Here is a 22061-nt window from a genome sequence, read left to right as displayed (position 1 = left end):
TCAGTTGCTTTGTTTCTTTTTGCTGCAGCCAAGTGACCATGTTGTTATTTACTGAAAATCTGGGCTGAGTAAGTAGGAATCTGGGCTTACTAATTAAGATGTGGTGAAATGTAAACTAATTTTGATACTTCTAAGCAACTTTAATGATGCAAATGAAGCTTTACTGATGCAAACGTGGCAGGTCAAGTGTTTTAAACATTTTTAAATCTGGAATGGTGATGTGAGTCAATATAATAGGGCAATAGGGCAGATATGTGCTAAGAATTAAATTTTAGGAAGAGAAACAGTGGTGGCCAGAAAAAGCCAAGATGAAATGCATTTGCATTTTTCTCCTGCATTATTTGGCCACTTTCCCTCAGAGAGATTCTGTATCCTTTGCCAAGTAAATCAGGAATTTAATCTTATAATGAGTAAGGGTGGGTGGGTCATATGGTCTACTCACCAATAAGTAAACCTACCACAAACACTAGAGAACTACATCATTTGATGGCTACACTGAAGTAGCTCATGCTTTAGACTACTTAAGAAGCTTTCTTTCTAAATATAAATCTGATTTTATGTCACTTATCCAATCACATTCTTTCACTGGCTCCTTGCTGATGAAGTGACGATGGAGTGCTCCAGAGCTGACGGCCAAGAAGGAATTCTTGAAGATGTCAAAAAGGTGCAAAAAGGTGATTTTATTAGAGCACAGAGACAGGACCTGTGGGCAGGAAGAGTTGCACTCGAGTTGTGACAGGTAACTCATTATACACCCTCAGGTTGACAGGGGTCAGGGACAGAGTAAGTCTCTAAGGAATTTTGGAAGCAAGGTTTCCAAGACCTTGAGGGGCGAGCTGTTGCTAGGGAAGTGCCATTTATTACTGTTTAGTAAAAGCTCAGTCATGAGACCCTTCAGATGTATATCAGGGGGCCATAAGCTTAGAATATGATTGTCAGCATATATCTTGGGGCAGTTGAGATAAAGGAAGTGGACTTACAGGATCCTTGAGGTTGGGATAATGTTAAGCCAAGATTCCCTTTTGCCCCTAGCAAAGTGTCATCCTTGAGGCAGCTGAGCTCCTAGAGGGAGGTCATTCTGCTGGTTTCAAGGACTTGCCAATGGGCTATAAGCAGTAAAGGAATTTAATTTTTCATTTACCTTAGTTTCCCACATCACCATGGCAAGCACTTTAACCCCTTTCCTTCGTTCTTGTGTGGCCAGGAGTGTCTGAAGAATATCACACATACTACACCTGAGGGGCGGGGACGCTTGGGGACTGGGGGGGGGGGGGGGGGGGGGGTGCTGTTAACCTTTACTGTGCCCTCAGCTTGCCCCAAGCTCCTTCATCACTTGCTACCCACAGAATAAAGTCCAAATGTATTAGCAGAGCATTCTTGACAATCAGGTCCCCTTTATCATGTTTTATCTCACATGTCTGAGAGTAACCTTGCCAGTCCTTGAACTCAACACACATTTCCATATTTACATGTCTTAATGTGGTTCTCTACCAAGAACCCCTTATTCTGCTTGTGGCAATGTTAACTTCTAGACCAAACTTAAATGCTGTTACATTCTAATAACTGAAACTAATTATAACTCACTGATTATGCTTTATATTTTGCCTTTAATTCTTATCATTTACATAACTGTTCACCTACCCCAGTAAACTATAGGCTCCTTGTGAAATACATACCATCTCACTCATTTTATGTTCCCAATACTGAGCACAATACTTTGCACATAGTTTAATGAATATAGGAATGAATGAAAGACTGCATACTTGTTTCATCACCTGATTAAAACGAGTTAATTCTGCATCATCTATCATTCACCTAGACAGAAGAAAATTAATGCGTAGGCCTAACCCAATGGAGTACTAAAAGAGTTTACAATTTAATAACAAATTCTGATGTATACTCTATAAAAAGTGATGTTTTCAGTTTTTGAGTCCACTAATCAAGTCAGCTTTCAAATCTTAATATTCTGAATACCCGAAAGAGCAGCCTAGTATCTGCTTCAGCAAAATCTCTTGGGGCCGTATATCCTGAAAGCAATTTGCTGCCTTCCATATTACCAAAGTCTAATTACAGAACACCACATTAAGATTATATTAAATTACACTGTTATTCAACAAAAAGATCTACAGTTTTAGTCACTCCAGAACAAATTTACATGCTAACCCAGTAACCATGCAAAGCAAAGTCAATGGTGATTCTATGAATTTGATTCTTAATTGTTTTCCTCCAAACAGATGTCTATCCCTATCTTAACCTTCTCCTACATAGGTACTATGCAATCTTTGGCTAGATGTGTATAAAGGGTCTTTTAAAGAAATTATAATTAATAGCACTTCTGGAATTACTCCACATTTGTTTATTTTAATTAAATTCAATTTCCCTAAAATTCTAAAAAGAAAAAAACCTAAGCCACACGGACTTTTATAAGATAATAGCCACAAAGCTATATAAATAAGGTAGAAACAGAATCTTAAAAACCAGACTAAAAATTTAATGGGATGCCCGGCTAGCTCAATCAGTAGAGCATGCAATTCTTGATCTTCAGGTTGTAAGTTCAAACCCCACACTGGGTTGTAGAGATTACTTAAAAATAAAATCTTAAAAAAAAAAAAAAACCGAGACTAAGAGTTTAAGGTTCTGGTTTCAGGGCAAATTCTCAGAATGCTTCCTGCATTGGACCAGATTCCTCCAAAAAATAACCCCACATCAATTTTAAATGCCCCAAATCACCAAGTTTTGTAATGTGATAATACAAATTATAAACCAAGATCTGGTCATTTTCTGTATTAAAAGAGCTATAAACCTAATTACTATCTTCTATATTTCTTCTTATATAATCTGTTATTATAGTAAGAAGATAACAAATATAATATTCAAGTCCAAAATGCTCTACAGAACCCGTAACAAGAAAAAAATTAAAAGTTAAATAAATAAAGGTTCAAAAACCTAAATTTCAGGGCATCTGGGTGGTCAGTCAGTTAAACGTCAGACTCTTGATCCAGGCTCAGGTCATGATCTCACCATCGTGAGATCAAGCCCTGCATCAGGCTCTGCACTGATGGCATGGAGCCTACTTCAGATTCTGTCTCTCCTTCTCTCTGCCCCTCCCCAACTTGTGCTCTGTCTCTCAAAATAAATAAACTTAAAAAAATTTCTAGTTTGTAACTATGTAATTGAGAAAACATAGTAAATTAATAAACAAAAGAAACGGTAGAACCGCCAACTTTGGACTACTTCTTAGAAATCAAGACGAAAAAACTTTATGCAAAACAAGTACTAAGAAAGGTAAAGCAAATTAATCAATCACCCTTCCTGCCGAAAATAATATTTGTTGGTTAGACTAATTCTCAGAAACAATGACCAACAGGATGTATTTATACGACACTTCAATACTTCTGTAAATAACTAAACTCAAGAATTTAACACATTTTAAATTACAAATGTTTACCTTCCACAAATATAACTGAAGAAAGAAAATATATTTTTGAATTAACTCAGGATTTTTTTCTAGTAAAACTCTTATAGGCTCAGGATTCCCTCTATAACTCACTGGAAAATCAAAATGATGTGGATCTGTTGTTAAATGGCTGTTTATGCCAGAAGAGAAGCACTGATGTTCTAGATACTTCTAAATTACTCTCTTTAGTAGTAGAAGCTAACTGTTACTAACTAGCTTTCATTCTGTCAAGTTACCTTTACCCAGTAATTTACTGATCACTGTATTCTTCTAGTTTGGGGTAGGACTCCAATCTCAGCAAGGGAAAAAAATCCATGATGAAGCACAATGAATGTTTCCTCCTACTGAACACTCCAAGCAACACATTAGCCCTTCTTTAACTTCATGGAGAAAGAATTTAGCTTTTTCTCAAAGAACATTTTGTGGCTAGCTCAAAGACATAAGTGTGGGAAAGTCTCCAGAAGCAATCAAACTAAAAAAATACCCCTCTTCACTTCCTCCGCAGTACTATTGACAGACCATAAACCTTTCTCTTGGGAGAGAGCACATGATTAGTGTAGTATGCAACTCAAGTGCATAAATTAATATTTATGTGAAAAAAATTACTGGGGCGCCTGAATGACTCAGTCAGTTAAGTATCCAGCTCTTGATTTCAGCTCAGGTCATGATCCCAGTGTTGTGGGATCGAGCCCCATGTGGAGCCTGCTTAAGATTTTCTCTCTCTCTCCCTCTGCCCCTCTTCCCTTCTTGTGCTCACTCTAAAATTAAAAAAAAAAAAAAAAAAAATCACTGTTTAAGGAACCAAATTGTTTAGAGGTCATCTCTTAAAACCAGAGTCCCACTACCAGCTTAAATTCATAGACCTGCAATAAGAGAGGCAGTCCTAGCCTGTAGAAATTTAAATAACTTAACAATTAAGAAAAATAAGAATGAGAGAAAACACAAAAATGCCACACTAGCTGTACTAGTGAAGAAAGGCCATTAAAGTACTATTGGACAGGCGATAAAATGTATGACAAGAGAGAGGAGAGTATAAAACTTAAGAAGAATAATGACTTAATTATTTGCAGCCTCAAAGGAAAACATGTCTCAGGTACACAGGAGTTCGGAAGAAATACAACTCAGGGCATGGTTCCTACGTGCAATCTATTTATAAGGACAAACCAGAGCCCAAAGAAACTATATAAAAACTTCTCAAGGGACACCTGGGTGGTTCAGTTGGTTAACTGTGCAACTCTTGATTTCAGCTCAGGTCATGATCTCACTGTCATGAGATTGAGCCCTGCATTGGGCTCTGTGCTCAGCATGGAGCCTGCTTAAGATTCTCTCTCTCCCTCTCTCTCTCTGCCCCTCTCCAACTCATGCTCATGTGTGCTCTCTCTTTCAAAATCAATAAATAAAACATTTTTTAAATTAAAAATTAATTAATAACACATTTTTTAAAAATTATCAAATCAACCTGTGAATAGATCAAACATGGTTCTCATACAACAGAATATTACTCAGCCTTTAAAAAAAAAGGAAATTTTGGGATGCATGGCTGGCTCAATTGATACAACATGTGACACTTGATCTAAAGGGTTTTAAGTTTGAGCCCTATGCTGAGTGTAGAGATTACCTAGAAATAAAATCTAAAAAAAAAAATTTTTAAACAAGATAAAATCTCAAAAAAAAAAAAAGAAAAGAAAAGAAAAGGACATTTGGGGCACCTGGCTGGCTTAGTCGGTTGGGCACGCAAATCTGTAAGTTCAAGTCCCACAGCAGGTGTAGAGATTACTTAAATATAAAATCTTTTTTAAAAAAAGAAGGAAATTTCATAATATGCAACATCATGAATGAACCTTGAGGACAATATGCTAAGTGAAATAAGCCAGTCATAGAAAGATTAACACTGCATGATTCCCCTTATATAAGGCATCTAAAAGAGTCAAATTCATGTAATCAAAGTATCAGAGTGGTGGTATCAGACTTGGGGGGGGCGGGAAAAATGGTGAATTACTAATCAATAGCCATAAAAGTTTCAATTAAGCAAAATGAATAAGCTCTAGAGATCTGCTGTACAACACTGCACCTACAGTCAGCAATACTAAAATTTTTATTAAGCTTTCTTATGACAATAAAATAAAATAAAAAATAAAAATAGTTCTCTACTCATGGAAGATACCTAATGAGAAAATAATGACTAAATTTTAAGGATTAAAAAGTAGTCTCCTCTATTCATAATAAAGCAAAAACCAAAAACTTTTGAAATCCCCATCAACAGTACAATGGATAACCATATTTTAGGTTTGTATTCACTCAAATACTGGTATACTCAACAAGGATTGGCAACTTTTTTCTATAAAGAGCCAGACGGTAATTATCTTAGGCTTTGCCAGCCATCCAGTCTCTGATGCAACTACTTAACCCTGCCTTTGTAGAGCAGAAGCAATCATACACTTTATTTTAAGACATTAAAATTTGAATTTCATGTAAGTTTCCTAGGTCATAAGAAATTCTTTTAACTGTTAAAAAATGTAAAAAAAAAAAAAAATCTCACTGTACACAAATAGGCAGGAGCCAGATTTAGCCTGTGGATCATAGTTTGCTTATCCCTGCTCTACAACAATAATAATGATCTACAACTATATGCAATAATGCTGACTCTCATAAGCATAACAGTGAGTGAAAGAAGATAGACATAAGAATATGTACTCTAATACTACATTTATATAAAGCTCAAAAACAGGCAAAATTAATCTGTGGTGTTAGAAGTTAGTAAAGTGGGGGGCACCTGGGTGGTTCATCGGTTGAGTGTCTGACTTCAGCTCAGGTCATAATCTCGCAGTCTGGTCCGTGAGTTCGAGCCCCACATCAGGCTCTGTGCTGACAGTTCAGAGCCTGGAGCCTGCTTCTGATTCTGTGTCTCCCTCTTTCCCTGCCCTTCCCCCTCTTGCATTCTGTCTCTGTCTCAAAAATAAATGAACATAAAAAAAAATTTTTTAAAAAGAAGTTAGTAAAGTGGGGAGGAGCTAGTGACTAGTAAAGAGCATAAGGGTGTTCCAGGATGCTGGTAGCATTTGGTTTCTTGATGTGGGGGCTCATTACATGCATATGTTCAGTTTGTGAAAATTCATTAAGGTGCACACATGTGGTCTATGTATATTTTGGTATATATGCCATATCCAATAACAAGTTTTTAAAAATAAAATTAAAGTGTTCTCTCTATAGAGAACTAAATACCCAGAAATGATACAAAGACTTTAGGGACAGATAATTAAAAATAATCTAAAGGAAAGTAAATTAGATGTATGATATATGAGTGGGAAAGGAACCCTCAGTGTAGAATTCTCAATTAAAAAATTGTCATTTTATATTTGTATGTCAAGTAATCTATTTTATATGAAGCAAATCTTGATGATTAAAAATAAAATACTAGGAGATTTGTTCCGAACATCAAATTTAAATAAAATATATTAACATTTATCACCTTGATTGTAAGTAAAGTTGGTTTTTTTTTAACATTTTTATTTATTTTTGAAGACCGTGCAAGCAGGGGAGGGGCAGAGAAAGAGGGAGACACAGAATCTGAAGCAGGCTCCAGGCTCTGAGCCGTCAGCACACAGCCTGATGCAGGGCTCAAACCCACAAACCGTGAGATCATGACTTGAGCCAGAGTCAGACGCTTAACCGACTGAGCCACCCAAGGACCCTATAAGTAAAGTTTTCTTACAAGAAAACCAAACATACTAATGACACAAAACTGATTATCCCCAGCAAATGTTTGTTATTGTTTTTTTTTTTTAAGTTTTATTTGTTTACTTGGATGGAGAGAGCGATGGAGGGGCAGAGAGAGAGGGAGAAAGAGAGAATCCCGAGCAGGCCCCATATTGTCAGCCCACACCCTGATATGGGGCTCAAACTCACAAACCCATGAGATCACGACCAGAGGTGAAAACCAAGAGCAACTCGGCCACCCAGGCACCCCTGTCTGTCACTGATTTTAAGGGATCAACAAGATTATCAGAAGTAAAGGTAGAGAAGTATGTAAAAACGAATTAATACATTTTCTGCCCTCATTCCTTTACGCACACATTCTTGTTTACTATCAGGATACCCCTTCCCTCCTTGAATGACAAGTCTAAGAGATAGGAAAATTCTCTGTTTGATTCATTGATGTTCCCAGTGCCAGGCACAGGACCTGGCATTGTAGGTGCTCAATAAATGTTCACTTGAATAAATGAATGCATTTTAAATAAATGATAAATGATTTGATTACTTCTCAAGTAACATACCTTCAGGATAAAAAAAATGGAAATTTAAGGATTTCATAAATGGTACCACGATCAGATGTCATGACATAGAATAATATACAGAATACTATCTTTCAAAGACATTTCCATACTCGCATACAAAAACATTAAAAGTTAATCATACATATGGGGCACCTGGGTGGCTCGGCTGGTTAAGCATCCAACTTTGGCTCAGGTCATGGTCTTACAGTCTGTGAGTTCGAGCCCCACATAGGGCTCTGTGTTGACAGCTCAGAGCCTAGGGCCTGCTTCAGATTCTGTGTCTCCCTCTCTTTTTGCCCCTCCCCCACTCACTCTGTGTCTCTCTCCCCCTCTCTCAAAAATATTCTAAAAAATTAAAAAACAAAAAGTTAATCATACATAAAGCACACGTAACACAACCCATACCAAAATTTCTTTAATTTAGTATAATATGGCACTTCTCAAGGAATCAGTTGAAACAAATAATGAAGTCAAAATTTGTAAAAATTATGTTCTTAAAAAAAAAATTACAGGAGCGCCTGTGTGGTTCAGTTGGTTAAGCGTCTGACTTCAGCTCAGGTCATGATCTCGCGGTTTGTGAGTTCAAGCCCCACATCGGGCTCTGTGCTGACAGCTCAGAGCCTGGAACCTACTTTGGATTCTGTGTCTTCCTCTCTCTCTGCCCCTCCCCCACTTGTGCTTGCGCTCGCTCTCTCTCTCAAAAATAAATTTAAAAATGTAAAAAAAAATTTTTTTAAATTATATTCTACCTTAAGACAAAGCCAAAAAATGAAGATGTTTTATTAGGACCAAAAAAAATGATTTTTCATATTTCTATAATTTAAAATAAGGATCCACTTCACCTTTATACATTTCTTATGGCATTTACCATGTAATACAGGATTCTTTAAGAAAGGGACTGTGATACTCACTTTTGTGTACAGAGCCAGGTATATAGCACATTAAGGGCTCAGTAAATATTTGATAGCTAAATCAAACAGAGAAATTGTCTTTAAAATCTCTCTACCCAGGAACTCCTTCAACCCATAAAGTTTGCAGACCCAGAAAGCCTTGAGAGGAAGAGATTCAAAAACAGATCTTCAATTAATCTTTTTTTTTCTAAGTTTTGGGTTTTTTAAGTAATCTCTATATCCAAAATGGGGTTCAAACTCACAATCTGAGATCAAGAGCTGCATGCTCCTCCAATTGAATCAGCCAAATTTATAGAACACCTCATAGAAGTCATTTGATTTCTCTTTATTTTTTTTAAGCAGGCTCCATGCCCAAAGTGGGGCTTGAATTCACAACCCCAAGATCAAGAGTCTCATGATCTACTGGACTAAGCCAATCAGGAACCCTTCATACCGGTCATCTGAGCCCATTAAAATAAACTCCGGCTGGTAATCTGCAATTGCTGCTTTATCATATGATGTCCAGTGACATAAAAAAAGTAACATCTTACTAAACAGTTGCTTGCCAATCCTTCAGAGAAGCAGAACTGCATCTCACAAGTTAGCATCTAAATTCTCAAAACTATTCAATGAAATTAGCAACATTTACTGATACAAAAACTAGGGAACTATAGCAAAATGAATGTATTTATAGAGCTTTAAATTTTCCAGAAAATGGTATTTCTAAATTCAAGCCATCAAACCAAGTATTTTACATTCCTTTTTGCATAAGAAATTCTTATTGTTGAGTAGCCAACTTTGTTTTCTTAACTAGAACATTCAAGAGAAAGAACATTTGAAACATTGTTGCTTCCAGCAGTGTTAGCAAGCCAATATTCTACTGCCACCTAGCACAGAAAAGCAGAACTACTACTGCTTATAGTTAACACAATGATGAAGACAAAAGACGAATCAATCTGAAAACATGTCAGAATAAGTCAGTATTTCAGTCTCTTCTATTCAGGTCTCTTAATGTACACATTTCAAGACCAGATATTTTGCATTCTTTTTTAAAATCAAGTTAATTTATTATTTAGTATTTGCTCTCTGAACCGTATATGGGTGAAGTTCATTCTTAACACTGAAGTGTCAGTGAAGACAACTGCTTTATACATTTTTCAATTGTAAACTCAGACCAATAATGTATTAAAAAGTATCTTACACAGTAAGAATTTCTACGTTATATAACAAATGCAAAAACTCTATTACAAACACAAAGCTCAAAATTTAAAAGGATTTTGAAAACAAATTTTAATAAAAATAAAAAGTATTCTGGCTTTTTCAGGGCGTCTGGGTGGCACAGTCAGTTAAGTGTCTTGACTCTTGATTTCAGCTCATGTCTTGATCTCACAGTTCATGAGATCGAGCCCTGTGTCAGGGCTCTGTGCTGACAGTTCAGAGCCTACTTGGGATTCTCTCTCCCTCTCTCTCTGCCCCTCCCTCACTCACACTTGCTACCTCTCTCTCTCTCAAAATAAATAAATAAATAAGCTTAAAAATTTTTTTTTAAAGTATTCTGTTTTTTTCACAAGAATGAGATATTAGATACATTTCACAAGATAAATCTCAAAACAGAAGCTGAGAGGTGTCTGGGCAACTCAGTCAGTTAAACATCTGACTTTGGCTCAGGTCATAATCTCATGGTTTGTGAGTTTGCCCCCCACATTAGGCTCTGTGCTGACTTGGAGCCTGCCTAGGACTCTCTCTCTCTCTCTCTCTACCTCCTCTACATATTCTCTCTAAAAAAAAAAAAAAACACACACACACACAGAAGCTGAAGATACCATTCTTTGATGATAAAAAAAAATTATCAGGGTGCCTGGGTGGCTTAGTCAGTTGAGTGCCAATTTCAGCTCAGGTCATGATCTCACAGTTTGTCAGTTCAAGTCCCACATCAGGCTCACAGCTGTCACCACAGAGCCCACTTTGGATCCTCTGTCCCCCCCTCTCTCTGCTCCTCTTCCGTTCATGTGTTCTCTCTCAAAACTAAATAAAACATTTTTTAAAAAAGTATTACTACTGGGCAGTCAACTCAAATCATTTTACAAACCTAATACCAAATATACTTTTAAGCTTCTGCTTTTAGAAAAGAAAAGAAAAGAAAAAGCTTCTGCTTTTACTATAAATACTTACCACAAAATTTTCCAGGTTATTTGGAAACTAGGATTAAAATGTGCTTTAAAAATAATATAAACAGGGTGCCTGGGTGGCTCAGTTGGCTAAGCATCCGACTTCAGCTCAGGTCATAATCTCACAGTTTATGAGTTTGAGCCCCGTGTCAGGCTCTGTGCTGACAGCTCAGAGCCCGGAGTCTGCTTCAGATTCTGTATCTCCCTCTCGCTCTGCCCCTCCTGAGCTCGTGCTCTGTCTCTCAAAAATAAACATTATTTTAAAAAATTAAAATAATATAAACAAATATTAAAAACCAAAAATATACACCAGAGTTTGCAAAATATTAAACTACTGGAATATTAAAAAGATTAAGTAGGGTATCCCTCAGCCAGAATTTAACATTTTCTACTTACATCATACCCCAAAACATCTCAGCAATACAATGTTCATTAAAAGCCTCTGAAAAAAAGCTTTTACCCATGCTGAGTACAAGGGTACCAAATTCCTAATACTGAAAAATAGCATATAAAAATCACTCATGATAATTTTTTTTCATTTTTGAGAGAGAGCATGCGAGCAGGGGAGAGGGGCAGAGGCGGGAAGAGAGAGAGAATCTTAAGCAGGCCCCACGTTCAGCAAGGGGCCCAACCCAGGGCTTAATCCCACAACCCTAGGATCATGACCTGAGACGAAATCAAGAATCGACACTCAACAAACTGAGCCACACGGGCACCCCATAAATAAATTTTTTTTAATTCAAATGAAGAAAATTATGTATTGTATACACCCCCTTGTGTTTTAAAAAAAGAGGAAAGACTGCTGATGATGGGGTTCAGGGCATGCTACCCCAAAATACAGCTGGCATAAGGATTCTTGGAAAATGAAATAGTTGGAGAAAAGGCAGAGCAGGAAGGTCTCTGACCTTCTCCCCCACTCCTTTCTCATGAAATAGGTCATAAAATCCACATGTGAGAGGTGCCCTCTCTATACCCAGAAGAAAGGAGCATCCTTATCTCCAAAGATAAAGAGATGTCAAAAAGAACCCTACAAACAGGCCTTGCTAAAGTTTACTCCAGTTTACTACAATTACCTCATACTCCCCTACTCCTCCTGTGACCTCTTCACCAAACCCAGCATAAAATACTCAGGTCTAACTGTTTCTTTGGGTCTTCATTTCCTTATGAAAGCTCCTGTGTCATGCAAAACTTATATGAAATAAATGTGTATCCTTTTCTCCTGTTAACCTGTCTTTTGTCAGTTTAATTTTCAGATGTGGCCAGGTCCCTAAGAGGATCAAGAAAAAAAACCTTTTTCTCCCACATGTTGACTAAACATAGTAGTATACTGTCCACATCAAAATAAAATTCCTGGAAATTAAAAACATGATCAAGTGAAAAATTCAATTAAAATGTTGGAAGATAAAGTTTAGGAAATCGATCAAAAAGTAGAACAAAGAAAGAAATGGAAAATAGAGAAAATAAAAGAAAAATTAAGGATTCAGTCTAGAAGCTCTAACATTCAAAATCAGAGTGCTAAAAAGAGACTAGAGAAAAAAAGAGGGGAAAAAAATCATCAAAGTAGGAATACAACATTTCCCAGAACTAAAGGTCAAGTCTCCAAATTCAAAGGGTCCACAGTGGCCAAAATAATGAAAGAAAAGAAAACCACAAACCAAGGACACTCAAGGAAATAAAGGATAAAAAGAAAATCCCAGGGGCGCCTGGGTGGCTCAGTCGGTTAAGCGGCCGACTTCGGGTCAGGTCACGATCTCGCGGTCCGTGAGTTCGAGCCCTGCGTCGGGCTCTGTGCTGACAGCTAGGAGCCTGGAGCCTGTTTCGGATTCTGTGTCTCCCTCTCTCTCTGCCCCTCCCCTGTCCATGCTCTGTCTCTCTCTGTCTCAAAAATAAATAAACGTTAAAAAAAAAAATTAAAAAAAAAAAAAGAAAAGAAAATCCCAAAAGCTCACAGAGAAAAAGGTCACAACTTCAAAACTGTGAGTCAATTTCACAACCTGGAAATACATTTTCAACCAAACTAGCAATTAAGTATGAAACTAAAGATACTTTTTTAAGACTTAAAAAGAAAAAAGTGACCTCTCATATACCTTTTCTTAAGGAGGAACTACTTGAGAACATGCTTCAAGATCTGAGAAGAGACACAGAAAGCAAGCTGAGCCCAGCAAGAAGATAGAGCTACTTTATGGGTGCATCCTGGACTGTTCAGGTGATGTTCTGACAGCTAATAATTAGGCCCTAAAGACCAAGTCAGGAAACTTAAAATAGGGTCCCAAAGCAGTCCAATCCTCATTTAGGAAAGATATTATCATGATCGTAGTCAACTATATTCATGAGAAACCCCAACCTTGGGACCAGAGGTAAATTACTTTTGTGCTGTTTCTGTCCTTTCCTTTTAGTTCATTGTACTTAATAAGTAGACCTTTCCCTGCTTATCTTTCTATGTTCATGTTGTAGAGTGGGCTAGGAACCATTCTAAACTGCCTATAATCTGCATCAGTTGGCACACTCTGGCTGCCTTTTCAAAATGTAACCCCTGGCTTAATGTCTATATTCCTCAAGAACTATGTCTTCCACAAGGGCAGGGACTATAGCTGTGATGCTTACTGCTGTATGCTGTATCCCAAGCACAGGGCATGGCATGTATTAAGATGCTTAATAATATCTGTGGTATACGTAAATGCACAAAAACATTAACACTGGTTATGTCAACAGATAGTATGTTTTTACACATCTCACATTTCTAAACTTTCTTTAATGAGAGTAAATATTTATAATAAAATTAATAAGGGAAAACATACAGGTAGCTCAACAAAAAACAAAAAATTAAACCGAGCACTTCAGATGATACACATGAATTACATGATATACAAAACCTGTATTACCACAGGTCCTTTCTTTCCAGTCAATCTAATTTTCAAACAAATTATAAATTTTTACGGCTTCAAGAAGAGAAACAGAACCAGGGATTTAAAATAGAAATATATAAAATAGAAATATTTTTATAGCTTTTTACTATTATACATCTTTTTTTTTAAGTTTATTTATTTATTTTTAGTAATCTCTATACCAATATGGGGCTTGAACTCACAACCTCGAGACCAGAGTCGCATGTTCTTCCAACTAAGCCAGCCAGGTACCCCTTAAATATTTCATTTTTTTAAGTAACCTCTACACCCAACATAGGGCTCAAACTTAAACCCCGGGACCAAAAGTCTCATGCTCTTTCAACTGAGCCAGCCAGCTGCTCTTCAAGTCTTAATATTATATTATCTATAAGTTATTTTCCAATGTAAGTTTAAACCAGTTTTCACGTTGATAGTTTTTACTTGATTTGCAGGCTCATAACATTATGTTTTATATTATCTTATATTACATTAATAAACACATAAATTTCACATACTCTGAATATAAAAAAAAATCCAAATTCAAATTCTATGTCTTATGAAGAACACACACTTAGTACCACGGAAACATTAAGGCTCATTTCTTATTTACCACAGATCTCATGAACCTAAAGAACAAGAAGTAAAGTTCCCCAAGAGGACAGAACACAAAATAATCCCTATTTCCAGCTTCCAGATTTTTTATCAAGTAACCAACTTCTAAACATAATTTGTATAGTATATTGTTTCAGGGCGCCTGGATGGCTCAGTCACTTAAGCGACCAACTTCAGCTCAGGTCATGATCTCCTGGTTCGTGAGTTCGAGCCCCGCATTGGGCTCTGTGCTGAGAGCTCAAAGCCTAGACCCTGCTTCGGATTCTGTGTCTCCCTCTCTCTCTCTGCCCCTCCCCTGTTCACACTCTCTCCCTCTCCCAAAAATAAATAAACATTAAAAAAAATGTTTTTATATAGTATATTGTTTCCAAATATTAAACAAGAGTTTAAGGGTAACCTGGGTGGCTCAGTTGGTTAAGCATCCGAGTCCTGCTCTCAGCTCAGATCTTGATCTCAGGGTTGTGAGTTCAAGCCCCACATTGGGCGCACACTGGGCACAGAGCCTACTTGAAATTTTTTTAAAAATAAAAAAATAAATTAAAAAAACAGGAGTTTAAGAATAGATGTTTGAGACAGAAATCAGCACATTTTTTCTGTAAAGGTTCAGATAGTAAATATTTTAGGTTTTTTAAGGCCGTATCTCTGTCACAACCACTCAACTGTTATTGTAATAATGCAAATTGCTAAAGACAAAATGTAAATAAATAAGCATGCGACAAAAATGGCAGTGGGGTCACCTGGCTGGCTCAATCAATATAACATGAGACTCTTGATCTCAGGTTGTGGGTTCAAATCCAGCATTGAGAATAAAGACTACTTAAAAATAAAATCTTGAGCTTGGGTGGCTCAGTCGGTTAAGCATCCGGCTCTGGATTTTAGCACAGGTCATGATCTCACAGTTCATGGGATCAAGCCCCACATTGGGCTCCAGGCTGGCAGTGCAGAGCTTGCTTGGGATTCTCTCTCCCTCTCTCTCTGCCCCCTCCTATGCTCTCTCTCGCAAAATAAATTAATAAACTTAAAAAAATAAAAATAATAAAGTAACTTTAAAAAATAAAAATGGCTGCAGGCCAGATTCATCCCATGGGCCATCGTTTGCTGACCCCTGGCTTAGAATATTATACCTTCCAGCTCTCCCCATATAGATAAATGTGTAGGTTTCTCTCATGCTTATCTTTTTAATGGCAATCTCCATATTTAAGCACTAGCCACTCATTCACTTAGTCTACAGATTTTTACTGCTACATGCTAGAAACAGTATTAGAAGTTAGGAATAAAAAGCTAAAAATAATGAAGTCCTGCCCTCTTAATGCTTACATTCCAACAGGGAAGTCAACAAATAAGCTAATACGTACATAATATAATTTCAGGTAGTACTGAGTATGAAGAAAAGTAAAGCAGCGTAAAAAGAGTAGGGGAGGAAAGGTGAGACTCTTTGGATAAGTCAGGGAAGACCTCACAGAACAGCACTTTTAAGTAGAGAATGAATGAAGCAAATGAACAATCCATATGAATATCTGGCAGAAGATTATTACAGGCATATGGAGGAAAACTGCAAAGGCCCTGAAGAGTCAGAACGCACCTGGCATGTTTAAATAAAGACAAGAAGACTAGTGTGGCTGGAAATGAGAAAATGTGATCAGAGAAACAGATACCGAGAGATCATAAAGACTTATGGACAACAGTAAAAGGACTGGATTTTAAGTTTGATGTGAAGCCATGAATTTGGAATGGCTGAAAGCCAGACTAAGGAGATACAATGCATGCTTTAAAAGCATCACTGGTTTACTTGTCAATTACATCTCAATAAACCTTGGCAAGGGGAAAAGGATCACTGGTAGCTATTAATCCATAAGCTATTGCTTGCATTTCAAGACTTCTAAAATAGGATCTAAACCTGTGTGCCTGGCTGGTTCAATCTGCAGAGCATGTAACTCTTGATGTCAGGACGGAGTTCAAGCCCCAGGATGGGCATAGAGTCTACTTAAAAAAAAAAAGAAAAAAAGACCTAAACATATTTTTAAATTCAAATCATAGAAGAAAAGAGAAATAGATAAGTTAACTTTTGACTGTAACTTGACTTTTGTTGTATAGGAGTATGTCAACAGTAGATAAAACCCAACAGAATTCTCATTAAAAATTTTTGTTTGGATGAAGCTAGAGAGTATAATGCCAAGCAAAATAAGTCAGTCAGAGAAAGACAAATACCACATGATTTCACTCATACGTGGAATTTAAGAAACAAAACAAATGAGCAAAGAAAAAGAGAGAGACAAACCAAGAAACAGACTCTTAACTATAAAGAACAAACTGATGGTTACCAGAAGGGAGGCAGGTGGGGAATGGGTGAAATAGGTGATGGGGATTAAGGAATGCACTTGTCATGATGAGCACTGGGTAATATATGGAATTGATGAATCACTATACTGCACGCCTGAAACTAATATGTAACACTGCATGTGAACTACACTGGAATTAAGATAAAAATTTAATAAAATTTGTTTTTTGTTTAGTATGAAATTTCAGTGAGGGAACACAAAATTATCACCAACAGAGGGCAGTAGTGAACACAGAACATAAGTATACAAAAAGTGATCTAGCTTCAGTTAAGATCTTCCTCCAGAATTCCAGTAAACTAGAACAAGGAGCATCCCTGCAAGGTTAACAGCAGAAGCAAGAAATAGAGAATATGCAAATACATATCTAGAAGAAACTGAATTATAAATATAAACCAAAAAATAGGTTAAAATGGCAGAGTATTTATACACAATGTCATCTCCCTAATTAAACACACCACTCTCAATTCACTGGTTTCACTGCTCCTCAGAAGCTACCATAAATAAAGCTAGAGCAAATGAATGGCCAGCTTCATATATGTATAAGCAGAAGGAAGGTTTGCCCTTTTGTGAGCAATAGGTAATGCTCAAGAGGATCGATGTCCCAGCCACATAGGGTAGGAAAGCTCCATCCAAGTGGAAAACAGAGACCACTACAAATGCCAGCAATCACTGCATTACATCTGGGCACAGTGTGAAGGTTAAAGGGAAAGAGTGCAGCTCAGGTTATCTGAAACAGCCTATAAATGAATGCAGGCAGCTGGCAATAAGGAGTCTAACATGTATACCCGCTGCCTATACCGTGCAGGGAGTTATGCATCCTTTCCTTTCTTTCCTCCAACCTCTGTTGTCCCTCTTCATTTTCACTTTCTTCACAGAACTGGATTCTCTATAGATGACTGAAAGCTATGGCACCAAATGAGATGAGGTACTACTCACTTTTATCCTCAGTTTGTTTCTCTTTGCTTAGACTCCTGCATTTTTTTAGTATTTTCCTCTCTGCTCTTCTAGCCTGCATGCTCTTCTAACCTGCATGTTGAATTCAAGATAGCTGAAACGCTGTGGAGTTTCAATCAAAGACAAAAGAAAAAAATGTTTTGACTTCTACTGTTATCTACATGTAAAAATGTATACCTTGACCACTTCAAACTCATTAGGATGGCTAGCATCACAAAACAAAAACAAAAACAATAAACTATCAAGTGTTGGCAAGGATATAAAGAAATCAGAAAGTCAGAACTCTTATGTACTGTTGGTGGGAATGTAAAGTGGTACAGCCACTGTAAAAAAAGAAAAATTACATATAGAATTACCATATTATCCAGCAATTCCACCTCTGGCTATATATCCCAAAGAATTGAAAGCAGGGTCTCAAAGAAATATCTGCACTCCTGTGTTCACAGCAGCATAATTCACAATAGTTAAAATATGGAAGCACCCCAAGTGTCCAAGGACATGAATGGATAAAGCAAGCGTGATATACACGTACAATGGAATATTATTCAGCCTTTAAAAGGAAGGAAATCCTGCCATATGCAACAACATGAACCTTGATGACATTATGCTGAGCAACATTAAGTCAGCCACAAAAAAGACAAATACTGTATGATTCTACTTACACGAGATACTCAGAGTAGTCAAAATCATAGAAATACAGAGTAGAATGCTGGTTGCCAGAGACTTGGAGGGGGGGGAGGGTGGTTATGGAGAGTTATTGTTTAATGGGTATAGAATTCCAGTTTTACAAGATGAAAAAAGTTACAGATATGGATGGTGGCGATGGATGCACAACATTATAAATGTATTTAATACTGCTGAACTGTACACTTTAAAATGGTTAAGATGATAAATTTCATAAGTATTTTGCCACAGTAAAAAAAAAAAAGTATGCCTTGCTTAAGAGCAGGAATTAAGGTTAACAGGAATAAAGAAATAAAAGGTTGCTTCATTTTTTTTCTTGGCTCCTCCACCAATACTCCATATTGGGTACCACTATGCTATGGTCAAATTGGACTATTTACCATTTCCTGACCCTGCTCTACATTCTCCTAGAATGCCTGGAATGCCCTATATGCTGCCCCTCACTTCAGTCTCTATTCTACACTTTATTCAAGAGCAGCAAAAATGGCATCTCCAAGAAACCTGTAATACCCCTTTCTGTCCACAGTTTACTCAGTCCCCTATTTCCAAATACTACAGCATCCTTGCATCATGACTGTTTGTGTACATTCTCTTTTATTGCAGAAGGTCATGCTCAAAGCCTTTTGTTTAAAAATCTTGTTTGCAGGACTCCTGGGTGGTTCAGTTGGTTAAGCGTCCCAGTCTTGATTTCAGCTCAGGTCATGATCTTATGGTTCTTGGGACCAAGCCCCGCATCTGGCTCTGTGCTGACAACACAGAGCCTGTTTGGGATTCTCTCTCCCTCTCTCTCTGCCCCTCCCCAATTTGTGCACTCTCTCTCTCTCAAAATAAATAATCATTTAATAAAATAAATAAACAAATAAATAATAAAAATAAAAATCTTGTTTGCGTATGTTTTCCTAAGAATTAGAGAGATGTTTATAGCTCAGTGTTGCTTAAAAAGGTAAATGAATATTGGAACTAGATGTCACCTAGAACTAGATGTCATATAGTTTCAGTCCTAAGTCAAACAATCAAATGCTCTTCCCCTGGTTATCTCAATCAGTTATACCGAGGCTGTGTTGCAAAGCAAAGGCAAATCTTGTACTACTCCCACCACTAAGTGAACCGTGCTAGCTCTTCAGCCCAGAATTACTCAGAAAACTGAAGTATTCCATCGTCAGGCAGAGGACTGAAAGGAGAGAGAGCAATACCTGGATATTATTCAGCAATATATTTAAATGAAAACAAGGAAGACAGTTTCTAGGTAGTGTCTTCTCTGGGTATCCTGCAATTTGTATCTCATAATCAAACAAAAGAATCAAAATATTGTCCACCCAGTGCTCGCTTCAGCAGCACATATACAAAATATTGTCCACCCAAAGACCAGCACCCCCAATGTTTGGAGCTCCTAAGACATTGGCTACACACATGCTGTTCTTACTTCCTGGCCCGCAGTCAGTCATCTTCATCCCCCCCACAGGCCTAGCAAACACCTCAAAAACCCAGGTAAGAAGTCAAATTCTCTAGGAAACCTTTTCTGCCCACTCGGAGAATAAGATTTGATACAAATAAAAGGCATTCATTAGTGTTTATGTTATCAACTAAAATTACTCAGAATAGGGGTTCCTGGCTGGCTTAGTCAGTAGAGCATGCAGCTCTTGATCTAAGGCTGTGAGTTCAAGCCCCACATTGGGTGTGGAGATGACTTAAAAATAAAATCTTTAGGGGCGCCTGGGTGGCTCAGTCAATTAAGCATCAGACTTCTGCTCAGATCATGATCTCACAATTCTTGGGTTCAAGCCCCACATCAAGCTCTCTCTGTGCTGGCAGCTCAGAGTCTGGAGCCTGCTTTGGATTCTGTGTCTCCCACGTTCTCTGCCCCTCCCCCACTCTCATTCTCTCCCCCCCTCAAAAATAAAAATAAACATTTAAAAAATTTTAATAAATAAAATAAACAAAATTACTCAGAAGGTCTAGGATCACACCTGAGATATCACTCCTAGTATTTCCATGCAACAATGTGTGTACTTTTTGTGAAATAATTGCTTTGTTTTTTTTTTTTTCTGGACTCAAATCCTATACGCAAAAGCAGTTAAAAAAAGAAAAACACAACTGCCTTTTTAAAGCCTAAGCAGTTTTGAAACAAACTGATGCAAAAACAGCTGAAATTTCAACATTGCCTTTAATCAAAGTGCGATTTTAGACCAACTAGACTTAGACTCCCTGAGCCTGTTTCCTATTCTTTAAAATGAGTGTCCACATAGGACAGTTCCTAACACATAGGAAGCCCACAAAAATCTAAAATCATTTTTATTGCCTATCTCTCGAGTATATTTTGGCACTGGATTCATTCCTATGACTAGTTCTCAGTCTAAACCAGTGTTGTTCAATATAGTGGCTATATGTAACCACTGGTCGCTTGAAATCTGGGTAGTACTAATTGATATGTGCTTTCAGTGTAAAATACACATAATATTTCAAAGACTTGGTGAAAAAATAAAATACCATATTAACATTTTGTATATCGATTACACAAAAAGATCATACTATGGATATACTGAGTCAAATGAAATAAAATTGATTTCATCTGTTTCTTTTTACTTTTTTAATGTTGCTTTTAGAAATTTTTAAATTATATATTTAGCTTTCATTATATTTCTATCGGACAGGTTGACTTACACTTTGACTTCAAGCTGGTCAATGTGCTCTCTTAACCATACAGTGCACTAGTTCACAGGGGTTCGCTCCAGCCAATCCACCCCCTATCCCAGCATACAGTGGCTCACTTAAACACTCCCCACTTCCACAACCCGGGAAAGCTGATTTAGCAGTTCTTTAATTTTTAATTTTAATCTGGAGCGCAGAGAGCAGCCGAGGCAACTCGAAATTGTTGCCCACACAACTACAGAGGAAAAGTTGAGGGAAAAACCCAGCGTCCTCTTCGGACGACGAACACTGCTGCGAGGCTGGGAGCTTGAGCAGAAAAGGGTCACCCCTAAGAAAGTGAGAAGGGGCGACAGGGCAAGCACCTCGGATCTGAAGGAACATAACGTAGAGCCCACGGAGTGGAGGTGTCAGAAGGAAAGCCTTTTCAGCTTCTGGGGAACCAATCTGAGGATGGAAGGGAAGGAGCTGGGTTCCGTGGCCGCGGCAGGGAGGATCGATACCTTAAGAATCCCTCTCATCTTAGCCAGAAAGGGGCGGAACTCCTCCAGTGACACGTCTGGATAGAGCTGGCTCCGCAGCAGCTCTTCTGTGATGCCTTGATGCCCGTGGAAAGCTTCCTGGGCCAGGCCGCTCAGCAACCCGCTCAGGGGTTTGGAACCCTCAAGCTCGCCCGCCATGGTCAGCTGCAGTCCCGCCCCCCAGCAGCTGAGCGCAGCCTCGCTACGGCACCCGGGATGGGCCTAAATAGCCTGAGGAAAGGCGCGCGGGACGAATGAGGGCGAAATTCCGCCAGCGGTTGGTATTGGTAGCCAACAGATTTGCTCTGCAAAACCCATCGCCTAGGGCTGCCACCGTGGAGCTATCCATAAAGTTCCAGAAGAATCACTTTACTTCCGCTGATTCCCTTCATTACTCCAGGGCCTACTGAAAGGAAAGATCACTGGGTGAAGACCACCTGACATGGGGAACTATTACATGAATGAAGGTGGTAGTTTAACTTTGGAAAGGCTGCATCTCATCCCAGGCCTTGCCAATCCACTAACTGAATAGGATCTGTCACTCAGATGTAATCTCTGCCTGATCATTACCTGTCCACCTTTTGTCCAAGAAAATTTAACTAACGCCTAATAATATAATGTGTTTTCTAGG

At 37.9% G+C, this 22061-nt stretch overlaps 1 protein-coding gene across 5 annotated transcripts in view; it reads right to left on the bottom strand.

The window, feature by feature from the left end:
* The window catches only part of COMMD1 (copper metabolism domain containing 1), a 186532-nt gene extending 164903 nt beyond the window's left edge, over nt 1–21629 (bottom strand). For 3 of the 5 annotated variants that reach the window (XM_027072383.2, XM_027072384.2, XM_053200654.1), the window contains exon 1: nt 21413–21628. In XM_027072383.2, coding sequence (XP_026928184.1) covers nt 21413–21589 — 177 coding nt within the window. In that variant the 5' untranslated portion in view covers nt 21590–21628. Of the gene's footprint in view, nt 1–21412 lie in introns of all 5 variants that reach the window. The other 2 variants (XM_053200653.1, XM_015070532.3) reach the window with 2 other exon arrangements.
* Between the last annotated feature and the right edge of the window lie 432 nt (nt 21630–22061).

This window comes from Acinonyx jubatus, chromosome A3, assembly GCF_027475565.1.
Source record: "Acinonyx jubatus isolate Ajub_Pintada_27869175 chromosome A3, VMU_Ajub_asm_v1.0, whole genome shotgun sequence".
In the NCBI taxonomy this organism is placed as follows: domain Eukaryota; kingdom Metazoa; phylum Chordata; class Mammalia; order Carnivora; family Felidae; genus Acinonyx; species Acinonyx jubatus.
The sequence above is the reverse complement of the archived record's forward strand: the minus strand, read 5'-3'. Positions and strand labels throughout refer to the sequence as shown.